Source organism: Neoarius graeffei, chromosome 14 (assembly GCF_027579695.1).
Source record: "Neoarius graeffei isolate fNeoGra1 chromosome 14, fNeoGra1.pri, whole genome shotgun sequence".
Lineage (NCBI taxonomy): Eukaryota > Metazoa > Chordata > Actinopteri > Siluriformes > Ariidae > Neoarius > Neoarius graeffei.
The window spans coordinates 46,015,169-46,030,343 of record NC_083582.1 but is presented as its reverse complement, the minus strand read 5'-3'; the positions used below and the strand labels follow the sequence as shown (position 1 = coordinate 46,030,343).

The window sequence follows — 15,175 nt, the reverse complement described above, 5'->3', positions numbered from 1 at the left end:
CAGAGTAAGCCTACAAGTATGAACTGTTTCCTTTGCAGGTGGAAAGTCCTCAGAAAAATCGTCCCAACAAGAAAAAGAGGGAAAACAAAACCAGCCAGATCCAGATATTGATGCCAGTTCATCCTCAGAGCATTGCACTGAGGTTCCAGGAGCAAGAGTGAAAGAAAAGGTAAACATATTTTGAAATATACTGTGTACAGCATTTGGATCTTGATCAAACAGGGGTGGGTTTCCTAAAAGCCTCTTAATGCTAAAAGCATCTTAACTAGGAGAGAGAGTGTTCATTGTGATGCTCGCTCTACCATTTAACGATGATCTTTGTGCTACGATGCTTTTCGTAATCCTCAAGTACATGTGTACTTTATTCTGATCTTTTACCTCACCCCTTGTCCAATGTAATGTAGTAAATTCAGTCAGTGTGAGTCACTCCTTATTGTAATATCATGCAGAGCTATAACTTTTCAGACTGATAAAACTAAATTATTATGTGTTTAGTAGTGCCTTGACACTTATGAACGCAAAGGGGACAAAAATAAACCATTAACCAATTGTCCATATCACATCTAAGACTAAACCACATTTATTGGTCTGACTGCTTCACTATGCAGTTTCACATTGATTTTGGACATTTTGATTTTGGGTAGGTGTCTTCCTAAAGAGATAGATCAGCCACTGTGTTTCCTTGTCAACAACATACTAATGGTTCTTAATACCATTCAACATGTCTTTGGAAGAGATAAATGTCTGAAAGCAAGTAGGACTGCTTTTGAGATTCAGAGTTGGTTGCTCCAAACTAAACAAATCTAAAAATGTATTTAGCTGGCAGACAAAAACATGGTTTTTAAATGGCTGTTGTCCACTGTTGGGAAAATTGTAAAAAGTGTCAAGGGCCATGTTATTCTCTGTTCTCCTCAGGTCATTTCAAATCCAGGCCTCACCTCATCACTGAATGACACAAATCAAGATAAAGATGCGTCTGAGAGAACGCACAAAGAAGATCAACCACAAGATGGCGCCACTTTGTCTTCCGAAAAAACATCTGAAGAAAAAACTAGGCTGTCTATTGATACAGCTTCCCAAAACACACAGACATCACCCCATGTCCAGGATAGAATGTCTTTCCAATCTCATCAAACATTCTGTTCAGATCTTCCAAGTACCCAAGATTTGCCAGAGAATACAAGAAGTGAAGAGAGTGCATTCTCTAGCCAGTCACTTCCAGCAGCACCTGGCATAAGGTCCTCTTCATTTGAAGAATCCAGCCAGAGTAATGTGGGGCCAAACTCAAAGTGCCAACTCGCTGAAGAACATGTTGAGATGGAAGTGAACAAAATCAGTTCTGATCCTATGAACAATCTCAAGGCAGAGTCTCCTGCAGATGATTTTCCACCTCCCAGACCCGATAACGAGTTGCAGTCTGTACAGCGTGCCCTGTCAGACTCTGCAACTCAACCACAGAGAACAGACCAAAATGAACACAAATTACAACCAAGTGTGAATGAAACAACAAAAATGGTGTTGATCAGTCAGACACAGTCTTCCACAGCTGGCATATTGCCTCCTTCTTGTGACTGGAACACTGAAGGACCTGATATTAGTTCTCATGGGGAGCTTGCAAAAGCACAGGCTGAAAACCTGAACCAGCAATCTTCATTTCCTCCGCAGTCTTCAATCAGCCATACTCCTGAAAGCACAAAAGAGGAAACACACACATTGCAGTGTACCACTGGACAGAGTGAAAAACAACAAAACCCTTCAAACAGGAAATTATTTGGGCCATATAATAATGAGGTAAGAGTTATTCTTAAAAAATATCCTTATCATTTTTTCTAGTCATTTGCTTCAGTTTATTTTTTTGTTGCACAAACATTTATCCAACTCTAGGAAGGAACTGCTACAAAACCCAAAGCAGACAATATCGGCAACAAACAACAAACTAAACACGAAGACGTCAAAGCACACAAAAAAGAAGTAAATGATCATCAAAAGATAAGGGACACAGAGACCCCTAAACAAAGCTTTAACACTGAGAAGCCTTTGCCTCAGGACAAAAGTGTCCCTTCAAACCAAAATGATGAAGCGGGTATTCAAGAAGTGTCATCAAAGAAGACAAAGGGCAACCAGAACCAGTATGTTTAGCTTAATCTTCAGGACTTTCACTTCCTTTTTAACCTTTAAAGGACAGTTTTTTGATTCATCTATTACTTCTTTAATTTATTGTAATTGTATGTTTTGCTAAGTTTGTTTCTTAATTCAATCTATTAGCACATCAAACCAACAACAAGATCCCAAAGACATCACCATTTTCTTTCATGCCATCTTATCCAAAGACTTTAACCTAGACCCATCAAGAGACACTGTTACTGTAAGATCAGGTTATTTAGGAGGGAATTGGACTAAAGATATTGTGCAAATGGAAGTCACAAGGTAAGCCATTTAAAGCAGTATCTATCTATCTATCTATCTATCTATCTATCTATCTATCTATCTATCTATCTATCTATCTATCTATCTATCTATCTATCTATTTTATTTATTAATGTATTAATGTTTAAGCCCTGAGACCAATGGGGGCTTTTCTAAGTGGAGCTTGTATGTTCTCCTCATGCCTGTGTGGGTTTCCTCCGGGTGCTCCAGTTTCTTCCTACAGTCGAAAGACGTGCAGATTAGTTCAGTTGGCTACTCTAAGTTGCCCATAGGTGTGTATGTGAGTGTTAAAGGGGAACTGAAGTCATTTTTAAACTTGCTTTATTTCTTAATTAACGTGTTATTCAATTACGTTTTCGGTTTTATTAACCTTATATCATGACTCGTATTGGCATATGACATTACACTTATCAACCTTTTCAGTTTTTAGCCATGTTGAATGTAATTCATATGGTCCAAAGCAGGCGTTGCTTATCTGCGCAATCTTCACGAGACTTGTGCGAGATTTCAAACGTGAAGTGTCAGCGCCGCCATTTTGAAAACTGTTTACACAGTGGCCAGATCGCCATATCATTCCAATTTAGATTAATTTCGAGATTTGCCAGCTTCATCAGTGATGGAGTGTCAGTCCTGCGTGCTGTGGCGCATGCACCTGAAAGCACGCTTTGGGCTGTGCGTGTGCCAAGTGGATTCCAGCACATGCGCCGTGAACAAGGTGCACCTGAGCTCAATTAAGGAACTATGTGTTTGCCTATTTAAGGACTGTGCTGATGCATTTGCATCACGATATGCATGTTCACATTACCGAGCCTTTCTACCCATTGTCTTGATTTCCTGTTTCATGATTCTTGTGCTTGTTTCTTGTTTTTGTCCTTGCTTAGCCTTTGATGTACTCTTTGCACCTCGACCGACCCGTTTGCCTGCATTCTCGTTTTTGATCTAGCCTGCCGTTTTGAATTGTTTGCCTGTGTATATACAGTGGTGCTTGAAAGTTTGTGAACCCTTTAGAATTTTCTGTATTTCTGCATAAATATGACCTAAAATATCATCAGATTTTCACACAAGTCCTAAAAGTAGATAAGAGAACCAAGTTAAACAAATGAGACAAAAATATGATACTTGGTCATTTATTTATTGAGGAAAATAATCCAATATTACATATCTGTGAGTGCCAAAAGTATGTGAACCTTTGCTTTCAGTATCTGGTGTGACCCCCTTGTGCAGCAATAACTGCAACTAAACGTTTCCGGTAACTGTTGATCAGTCCTGCACACCGGCTTGGAGGAATTTTAACCCATTCCTCTGTACAGAACAGCTTAAACTCTGGGATGTTGGTGGGTTTCCTCACATGAACAGCTTGCTTCAGGTCCTTCCACAACATTTTGATTGGATTAAGGTCAGGACTTTGACTTGGCCATTCCAAAACATTAACTTTATTCTTCTTTAACCATTCTTTGGTAGAACGACTTGTGTGCTTAGGGTCGTTGTCTTGCTGTGTGACCCACCTTGAGATTCAGTTCATGGACAGATGTCCTGACATTTTCCTTTAGAATTCACTGGTATAATTCAGAATTCATTGTTCCATCAATGATGGCAAGCCATCCTGGCCCAGATGCAGCGAAACAGGCCAAACCATGATACAGTACTACCACCCCCATGTTTCACAGATGGGATAAGGTTCTTATGCTGGAATGCAGCATTTTCCTTTCTCCAAACATAACGCTTCTCATTTAAACCAAATAGTTCTATTTTGGTCTCATCCATCCACAAAACATTTTTTCCAATAGCCTTCTGGCTTGTCCACGTGATCTTTAGCAAACTGCAGACGAGCAGCAATGTTCTTTTTGGAGAGCAGTGGCTTTCTCCTTGCAACCCTGCCATGCACACCATTGTTGTTCAGTGTTCTCCTGATGGTGGACTCATGAACATTAAGATTAGCCAATGTGAGAGAGGCCTTCAGTTGCTTAGAAGTTACCCTGGGGTCCTTTGTGACCTCGCCAACTATTACACGCCTTGCTCTTGGAGTGATCTTTGTTGGATGACCACTCCTGGGGAGGGTAACAGTGGTCTTGAATTTCCTCCATTTGTACACAATCTGTCTGACTGTGGATTGGTGGAGTCCAAACTTTTTAGAGATGGTTTTGTAACCTTTTCCAGCCTGATGAGCATCAACAACGATTTTTCTGAGGTCTTCAGAAATCTCCTTTGTTCGTGCCATGATACACTTCCACAAACATGTGTTGTGAAGATCAGACATTGATAGATCCCTGTTCTTTAAATAAAACAGGGTGCCCACTCACACCTGATTGTCATCCCATTGATTGAAAACACCTGACTCTAATTTCACCTTCAAATTAACTGCTAATCCTTGAGGTTCGCATACTTTTGCCACTCACAGATATGTAATATTGGATCATTTTCTTCAATAAATAAATGACCAAGTATAATATTGTTGTCTCATTTGTTTAACTGGGTTCTCTTTATCTACATTTAGGACTTGTGTGAAAATCTGATGATGTTTTAGGTCATATTTATGCAGAAATATAGAAAATTCTAAAGCGGGGCTCAAAATTCCTATATTTTTTCACCAGCCAGCCAGACTAGTTACCTTCCAAAGTAACTAGCCAAACAGAAAAGCAACTAGCCAAAATTTGTTCATGTATGAATTTTACTTCTGTCAAAAATAACACAAAAGAGAGTAGTTACCATTGTTCATGACTGATGTGCATTTATTTCAAGACCCGAGTATTTTGATACTGTTGTTAAATACATAAATGAGAACAACACAGAGCACCATAATATAATATCAACAAATAGTAATATATTGGAAAACTTGGCAACTTGGTGTATGAGTATTGAAAACAAATATACTTACTATCATGACTATAGCATCCAAAATATTGCCTTCTCTGTAAAATGTCTGTGACCAGGCAACTCATATTTGGGATTGAGTGTGTTTAGTAATTTTTGGAAGCCTGGTTTTTCCACAATACTAACTGGGATCATGTCTTCGGTAATGACGTTAGTGATTGCATCCATTATAGTTCTCCATCTCTGACTCATTTTCTCATATGGGGTGGCTTTGGAGAACGAGGCTGCTATGGTCATTTGTTTAGCTTGTGGGGGGGGGGGGGGGGTGTTTAGCTCGTGGGCAAGTAGTTCGGAGTTTAAGAGACTCTTCATACTGTACCGGGTGAGTTTTCAGGTGATGGAACATATTTGTAGTGCTGCTGCCTTTCGTGATGACAGTTTTTTTGCACATTTTACAAACTGGCATTTGCTGTTCCACGTCCTCCTCATGATATCCAAAAAAAATGCCAGATGACTGACCCCTTACTAGTTCTTTTAGGAACCAATTCATCCACTTCCATTTTTAATTTGTCGCTGAAATTGACAGAGCTTACATGGTAGCCTATGCAACACCAGCGATTGCACGAACTGAGTCAGCGCTGTAAACCGAAACTAGAAAATCTTCCCGCAAGTTCCTTTCAGCACCGAGATGTCGCCCAGGATTGGCTGGCGAGTGTGTGACGTTATTGTTTTTTTTTTACCCTTAGGCAGCCTCTCACGTTACTGCCTGAGGGACAGGGAGAAAACCACCAGGAAAGGTTTTAAAAAAACGCAACAAACGCAAGTCGGCAGATGACCATAAAATACTTAATAGTTATGATATAATAATTTTATGTATCTCACACAGACTTTTCAGAGATGTATCGAGTATATTTGATATATCGCACAGCCCTAGTCTGAATCTTCGCTTCATATATATTTTTTATTTTCAACTAGCCAGCCGGGCTGGCTAGTGACAGGAATTACCCACCAAATGACAAATTAAGTTGCCTTGGGCGACTGGACTACTGCGAATTTCGAGCCCTGTAAAGGGTTCACAAACTTTCAAGCACCACTGTATTGTCTCACTGTATATATATTCTTCACTTTATTAAACTGTATACTTCTGCACATAGGGAGGGAAAGTAATCTCATCGCCCCCTACTGGATGCGTTCTAACCTCATCTCATCTCATCTCATTATCTCTAGCCGCTTTATCCTTCTACAGGGTCGCAGGCAAGCTGGAGCCCATCCCAGCTGACTACGGGCGAAAGGCGGGGTACACCCTGGACAAGTCGCCAGGTCATCACAAGGCTGACACATAGACACAGACAACCATTCACACTCACACCTACGGTCAATTTAGAGTCACCAGTTAACCTAACCTGCATGTCTTTGGACTGTGGGGGAAACCGGAGCACCCGGAGGAAACCCACGCGGACACGGGGAGAACATGCAAACTCCGCACAGAAAGGCCCTCGCCGGCCATGGGGCTCGAACCCAGGACCTTCTTGCTGTGAGGCGACAGCGCTAACCACTACACCACCGTGCCGCCGCGTTCCAACCTCTATGGCAAAATGAATGGGAATATCTTTTTAAAAAATTACATTTCGGGTTCCACTTCAAAGTTAAGACAATGGCTTCCATATATTGTGCATGTCAGGCAGCTCTATCGATCCTGGTGATCATACTTTATTTTTTCCACCAATTTGAATTGTTTTGAATGTTTTTTAATAAGCTGATCAAAGACTACATGGACCCGACATCGTGTATGTGATGTCACCACAAGTCTAGCGCCTTTCCAAATCTGTAGCAGGTAGCGGCCGGCGAGTAGCCTACATCAACATGCCGATTTGTATAGCATGGTTGGCAGAGTATTTCTGTACAAATAGAGGGATCCCGCATGACGTCACCGCGCCGCGAGATTTCGGTAGTCGCCATATTGGAAGACCAAGTACACATCTATGCAAATACATACATACATAAAACAAACTACACCTGAAATGTAGCCAGGGCCGGGTCTGCCCTAATCTGGACCCGGGTGCAACATCGTGCAAACCCCCCCCCCAAAAAAAACCAAACAAACAAACAAAAAAAACACCAGTCTAAATCAGGACAACCAGTGTTCGAACTACGGGGGTACTCGGTTGATCCGAGATCCCCTGAAACAGACATGAGATCCCTTGAAAACATGATTTGGGAAATGTTGGGGGGTCTCTAAAATATTGGTAAAATGATGTTTATTGACATAGCAATCGTGTGTAACGGGAAGCATTTGCATATCCGAAGTGTTGTGTTTACATCAAAGATAAAATAAACCGATATGACAACGACTGCTGCTGCCAGGTTGGTTGTTGAATAGCCTGACTGTTTTTTTTTTTCTTGCGTGTGGTATCATTGTTGACGCGAGGTTGTTTTTTGAACATGCCAATGCGGACACGATTTCCCCTGATGAGTTATGACTTCAGACGCGATGCGTGTGTGGAGGTGTGGAGTCCGCGTGATATGTGCGTAAAGCTAGCCGCACACTACGCCGATTTTCAGCGTACCGAGCCAACTGAAGTCACGAGTCAGGCGTAAAGACTAGTTTTCGATGGTACCGACTCATCTCACAGCCGATTCGAAAAACTAATCGGGAGCCAGACTGATCGGCGAGAGTCGCTAGCAATAGCCAATCATATCTTTCGCATATAACACGTGACATCATTAAACACAATTTCTAGCGCGAGAAATACGTGTTGATAGCACCTAATGCAGGTATATACTGTAATTCCATAGACTGAAGCTTTATCCATAGACACAGTGGGCTGGAAAGCCACTCTGCTCAAGTTGTGTGGCTGAATTCCAAATCGCTTTAACTCCCCTATATAAGTGCACTATTTAAGGTTGGAAATAATAGCTCATGCAGCCTAGATAGTGCGCTACATATTCCATGTTGTGTCATTTATAATTCAGCCTGTAGCATCTTCAAGTGTTGGATTTAACAGTAACCATATCCAATAGCCAATCACAAAGCTATTAAGTTGTCACGTGATATTTAGCGGAATGTTTGTTATGATGCTAGTCGGGGATATGTGCGTGCCCTGTCGGGAGCCGGCTCTGAAATGGGTCGGTTCGGTACCGCATGGATCGGCGTAGTGTGCGGCTAGCTTAAGATAGGCTTCTCATGTGTTTGGAGATCCGCGCTCTGAGACAAGCGCAAGCATCCCCCAGGGAAAAAAAGGGACCCCCCGAAAATATCGGCATAGTTCGAACACTGAGGACAACTATCACATAACTATAACTATAAACATTTTAGATCAACTATTTTAACTAAATGGGCTATAATAAATAAGCCTTCAGGCAGCCACGGCGGGCTGCCTCAGAAAAGTAACCATTCAATGACACAACTGAAAGCCTGCAGCCACGGCGGGCTGCCTCAGAAAAGTAACCATTTGTCCTACCTTAAAACTCGTTTTGCATTTTCTGCCTCCTTTTTTGTATTTTCGACCCTGCGTTTATTTTCTTTCCTTTTCTGAAAACCCGATTTGTGTCCAGACATTTTGTTCTGCTACCAACGAACTAACTCGTCAGGTCTCGTCTCTCGAGTCCGCGATGAAGGGCAACAATTGATACATTTTTACAAACAGCCAATAAACAGCCAATAGGGAGGTTGAAACGTTCAGGCTCTCCTTTGCTCTGACACTCAGTAATGCACTTATTCTCTGTCTCCTGGCAGAAAGCTCCTTAGTTTGCTCCTCTTGTGTCTCAATCACAGCTGGTATTCTGAAGAACGACTTCTTTTCACCTTTCCCATCAGCTTTGTTAGAACACCCTAACACAGCACAAAAGTTTACCATTATAGGTTTATGATGAATCAAGTGCCTTGTGGGTTTAAATTCCGCGCCCTGCCGTTATTTCCCCCTGATCACGAGTTTGTTGGTCTTCCAATATGGCGCAGGGTCTGTTTACTTCCGGTTTCCGGTGACGTCAGTGGGAAGGGTCTATAAGAAATGCATCCCTCGTGGGGATAACCATTACAGATCAGGGCATGTAGTCAACTGCCGCTATTCACAGGGAGAGCTGTCAGCACTCGTAAGGGCTAGTATGAAGAACAAAACTTATCAAGCCTACTGCTGACGTATTATGAGCGACTCTGACTAGACAGTTTGGTTGTAGTCCGTTTCTGACAGGTTAGGCGCAATTTAGATCTTTTAAAAGACAGCGAAATTTCACCTGATACTTTCACAGTTAGTAGATAATCCCAACATATACAACATATTTTTGGAGGGTGTACAAGTTCCACGTCATAACTTCATGGGATTTTCAGTAGTATGGCTCTCGGTTTAGGAACGCTACCACTAGGATCGCTGTGTTTCACTTTCCCTCCCTATACAGCCACCTCCCTCGCGTACGTAACATACGACTTCGAACCAACGTGGAGTAGAGAAGAGTTGGAAAGACAACAGGATAAGGACTAGTCCGTTGCACTGGTATTTACGTCATTACTGTCGCACAATTAAAACGTGCTAGATCAGGTGGCTGGTGGGTTTTCAAAATAATAACTACATGCATGTATTTTTGTGATAAATACACATTATACTGAGTGCATTTCCCACATAATCCTCACTAAGGTTTCGGACAGCACTACAAAATGGTGTCCCCACTATATAATGCCCTATATAGTGAGTAGGGAGCAATTTTGGACACAGGGAAAACTTCCGGCTTGATTATGTCAGCATTCGAAGGAGGGCGCGTGTGTCTTTTGACAACGTTGGCAGATGTTGGTCACTTTGATTTCCTCTGTACATTTTACTTCTGTCCTATGAAGTCTCACACAGGTCTCAGCGAATCTTTTTTACAGCCAATGCTTTGACATATGGTTTGATATATTACATAGCATATTTCAAACACTCATAACTTGCTATCGCAGTGACAAAATAGCTGTCAGAAATGCATCCCTACATTTTATAAAATGAGAAATCGAATTTTGATTTAAAAAAAATTGCCTTCAGTTTCCCTTTAATGGCTGTCTGTCTTTCTCTGTGTTGGCCCTGCGATGGATTGGCAACCCATCTGGGGTGTGCCCCACATCTTGCCTGATGTCAGCTGGGATTGGCTCCAGCGTCCCCATGGCCCACAATGGATAAGCAATGTAGAAAATGAAATTAAATAATGTATTGATTTATATTATTAATATTAATTAATTACTTAATACACTGTCCTCCAATTGACTAATGTGACTACAGCCCACTCAGTTCATTTACATTTACACTTCTTTCTGAATATATAGCAAAGTAAAAAAAAAAAATTATGTAATGTCTACATCTAGGTAAAGCTTTGATTCTTCTCACTAAATTCCCTTAATTCCCACATTTTTCTACAGAAACCTAAGAGACGATGGTTTTCTTGTGCATGGAAAACTGGAAAGCAGTAGAAAGAATATTGGGAAGTGCATTCCTTATAAATATGTTGTTCTCAAGCAAGGCAAATCCTCCGAATTTGAATTCATCTACAAAGACAATCCAAGGGGCATTGTTAATCGCTGTCTCTTTATCAACGAATACTTGCTTACACAACAAGGTAATTTTTTTAATAGCTTAAATTTATATTGATGGGAATCACACATCTGGTAGAAATGCTTATTCTGATGCTATGTAAGCAGTATTAGTTTACACACACACACACACACACACACACACACACACACACACACAAAAAAAAAAAAAAACCTTCTATAAAGAAACAAATAACCTCAAGTGACAACAACAGATTTCAATGTCATATTTCAATAGTCACTATCCCCCAAAAATGTACATTCAGAAACCAGGTGGGGAAAAATAAGTACACCCCGTAATTCAATAACACGTAGAACCACCTGTAGCAACAATAACTTACGGTACTCAAGCAAATGTTTTCTGAAGGAGTTTATCAGTCTTTCACAGGCCATTTATCAGTCCATTTGAGGGCATTTGTTTATTTAAAGCTCTTGTAAGATCCCGCCACAGCATCCCAATGGGGTGGAGGTCTGAACTTTGACTTGGCCATTCCACCACCTTGATTTTCTTCTTCCTTAGCCATTCAGATGTTGATTTGCTGCTGTGCTTGGGATCAATGTCCTGTTGCATGACCCAATTTTGACAAGCTGCTCTACAGGTGTCACATTTGTCTCAAGTATATTCTTGTATAAATTCATTGTTGAGTATGAGTTAATTGTTGTCTCAATTATTGCAATTTTCCAAGATCCTGTGGCTGCAAAACAAGCCCAAATCATTACTCCTCCTCCACCACCATGCTTGTGGCGATACACTTTCTTTGGTTTCATGCTGCCATGTTCTTTTTGGAGAGAAGGGATTTTTTTTCCCTAGTCACCTTTCCATGAAATGATGCCCATTCCTAGGAAGATAAAAGTAAACAAACTTTCTCACTGTAAAATGGTGAATTTCACATTGTTTGGAGATGAAGTTATAGCCCTTCCCAGATTGATTAGCAGCAACACTTGCATTTCTGAGGTCATGGCTGATGTCCTTTCTTCTTAGTATTCTGTAGACACAAATCTGAGTGCTCCAGAACACCAAAGTGCCAAAAGTCATGTGTTTATAGAGGTAGTCACACTTCTTGATGAATAATTAATCTTGTGCATTTTATTAGTAAAACCTGGCTGCAAAATACTTTCTTAATGATTATGAAAGTAGTACAGGTGTACTTATTTTTTCATACCTGGTTTCTAAATGTTGGTTAACTTTTGGGAAAAAAAGACAGTGTTTTGTTTGTTATATTGTCACCACATAATTATTATTTAGGCTTGATAAATAAAAACATTGAAATGAAGAAGGGGATACTTTCTTTTTCCCATGATTACACTACCTGGCCAAAAAATGTCGCCATTTGGATTTAAATAAGCAAATAGTTAAGAACCTTTGATTGGATAATTACTGCAGTGATTAAGATGTTTCAGCTGGCAACAATTATTTTAATTCTAATTGATGCAGTGAGTAGCTTCTTATTTCTTTAACAACCATGTTGGAAAACATATCCTGTGGTCGTGGAAAGGACGCAACTGTGTTTCAGAAGGGTCAAACGATTGGCCTGCATCAAGCAAAGAAAACAACGAAGGAGATTGCTGAAATGACTGGAATTGGGTTAAGAACTGTCCAACACATTATTAAAACCTAGAAGGATAATGGTGAACTATTAAGTTCATAGAAAAAATATGGTCAGAAAAAAATCTGGACTGACCATGATCGGAGATCATTTAAATGCTTGGTGAAATCGACTCTTTAAAAAAATCAACAGTAGAACTCATGGCTATGTTTAATAGTGAAAGTAAGAGCATTTCCACACACACAATGCGACGGGAACTCACAGGATTGGTACTAAACAGCTGTGTGTCCATGAGAAAACCACTAGTTAGCGAGGGTATTCTGAAGAAAAGGCTTCAATTTGCTAGTGAGCATAAAGATTGGACTCTGGAGCAACGGAAAAAAGTCATGTGGTCTGATGAGTCCAGATGCACTCTATTCCAGAGTGATGGGTGTCAGGGTAAGAAGGGAAGCGCATGAAGCGATACACCCATTATGCATCGTGGCCACTGTACAAGCCTCTGGAGGCAGTGTTATGGTCTGTAGTTGCTTCAATTGGTCAGGTTGAGGCTCAGCAATGTTTTGGGGCAATAAAATGAAATCAGCTGACAACCTGAATGTACTGAATGACCAGGTTATTTCATCAATGGGTTTTTCTTCCCTGATGACATGGGCATAAAATTAGGGCTCAGATCGTGAAAGAGTGGTTCAGGGAGTATGAGGAATCATGAATTGGCCACCACAGAGTCCTGACTTTAACCCCACTGAAAGCATTTGGGATGTGCTGGAGAACACTTTACACAATGGTTCGACTCTCCCATTGTCAATACAAGATATCGGCGAAAAATGAATGCAACTCTGGACAGAAATAAATGTTGTAATGTTGCATTGAGTTTTTGAAACAATGGCATAGTGAATGTGTACCATCATCAAAGCTAAATGCTGTACATTTAATATAAATATTAATGTGTGCGGCCTTTTTTTTTTTTTGGCTAGGCAGCGTATATATACAGACAGCTCCAAATGTTTCATCATGGCAAGAACAGGTTTTTTTTTTTTTTAAAGAAAGTTGGGTTTCAGATCCAAAGGTGAATATGAGATGATATAGAGGGGACTGTATATAAAATTGACACCATATTATTTTTGTGTTACAGGGGAATGGCACCAGTATGATGACATAATATGTGCAAAGTCTTCACAAAATATAGGTGAAAGGATAAAAAACTGGTTTGTGAGCACAAAGCCTGATTTAGTGAGAGGAAGAAATTTAGCAGGAAACATCATGTTGGAAACAATCTTTGATGTCCTTGGTGAATGGAGCAAGCTAAATGTAAGAAACTTCTTTGTCCAGCTCCGGCAGTTCTTCAAAACTTATTCAAATCCCTGTGTATATGAAGAATATCCAGCATCATGGTATTCTTTGCAGTATGGTGAAACTCAGGTATGATATACTATGGGGAAAAAAGGTATCTATCTATCTATCTATCTATCTATCTATCTATCTATCTATCTATCTATCTATCTATCTATCTATCTACTGTGTGTATATACATATATATATATATATATATATATATATATATATATATAAAATCTCAAGTAAATAGTTTAATTTAGTCATTTTAACGCTATATTCATTGCTTATAATAATCTCCATCAATTGTCCTTTTCAGGTGAAAGAACTTCTCACAAATTTCATGCAGAATAGGATTGCTTCTCTTCAAGCAAACAGAAATGTATTAATTCAAGATCAGCAAAGAGCCATGGCCATGCTGCTGGTTTATCTAGAATGTAATCTACACGTGGCTCAAAATACCGCTGTTCATATTGGCAGGCTGCTTTGCTTTCCCAAACTGTCAAAGAAAGAATTCAGTTCCTACTGGGATGTGTTTTTACAGCCTCTTCAAGAGGAAAGGTATGATTTAATGAAGCTCTTAACCTGTATCAGCATGATTTTATTCATTGTGCTGCAGCTATTTGATTAACTGATCATAGCATGAATAAGCAGGTAAACAGGACTTTAAATGGGCTGGTGAGTGTATATACAGTGGACATAAAAGAAAGAAAGATAAAAAAAACTTACAGTAAAAGGGTCTAGTTAAGATATTTTTTTATTGATCCCCATGAGTGAAAATTCAGGTGTTGCAGCAGCTCAAGTACAGAGTAAAATACAGATAAATGTAGACTAAGTAAAAAAATTGAATAGAATAAAATATTATAGAATAAAAATAGAACTAAATGAGGACAATTGCTCACAAAAGACAGCAACAAACAGCAAGAATTGGTAGTGGCACTACATCTACTAGTGGTGTACATAAGCTGGTGGTGTCAGAGGACAGCCTATCCAAGACTTTGAAATCATCAATAATTATGATTGTCTTTGTATATCAATTATGATATACACCTGTGAGAATCATAATTGTTGATGATTTCAAAGTCTTGGACAGGCTGTCCTCTGTTTGGACCAGAGAACTGCACAGACTTAAAGTGACACAGTGAAATGAGGTAGCCATAGGTTTTCTGAAACGTAAATGGTGGAACTGTAAACAATAATAGTGCAACATGTAATAAGGTACATGATGATAATGTAGATAAGAGGGAAAAATAGTTTTATATATAAGAGGGAAAAAATAGTAAGACACACACACACACACATAAGGGTAAGTCAAAAAGTTCTAAGACAGATGTTATAATTTCAAAAGGTGTTAAAGACATCCCCCAGAATTCTCCAGAAAAGGAATTCTCCAATGGAAACACCACTTGCAGAAGTGTGTAGACTTAAATGGACGATATGTAGAGAAATAGCTTTGTTATTTTCATAAATAATTTGTCTTAGAACTTTTTGACTTGCCCCATAT

At 39.8% G+C, this 15,175-nt stretch overlaps 1 protein-coding gene across 1 annotated transcript in view; it reads left to right on the top strand.

The window, feature by feature from the left end:
- Positions 1-15,175, top strand: part of LOC132898294 (E3 ubiquitin-protein ligase rnf213-alpha-like) — a 75,680-nt gene that overhangs the window by 3,433 nt on the left and 57,072 nt on the right. The window contains exons 2-8 of the mRNA XM_060939804.1: positions 39-169; positions 916-1,791; positions 1,885-2,129; positions 2,266-2,427; positions 10,622-10,818; positions 13,472-13,758; positions 13,991-14,232. Of these exons, the coding sequence (XP_060795787.1) occupies positions 39-169; positions 916-1,791; positions 1,885-2,129; positions 2,266-2,427; positions 10,622-10,818; positions 13,472-13,758; positions 13,991-14,232 (2,140 nt within the window). The remainder of the gene's footprint in view (positions 1-38; positions 170-915; positions 1,792-1,884; positions 2,130-2,265; positions 2,428-10,621; positions 10,819-13,471; positions 13,759-13,990; positions 14,233-15,175) is intronic.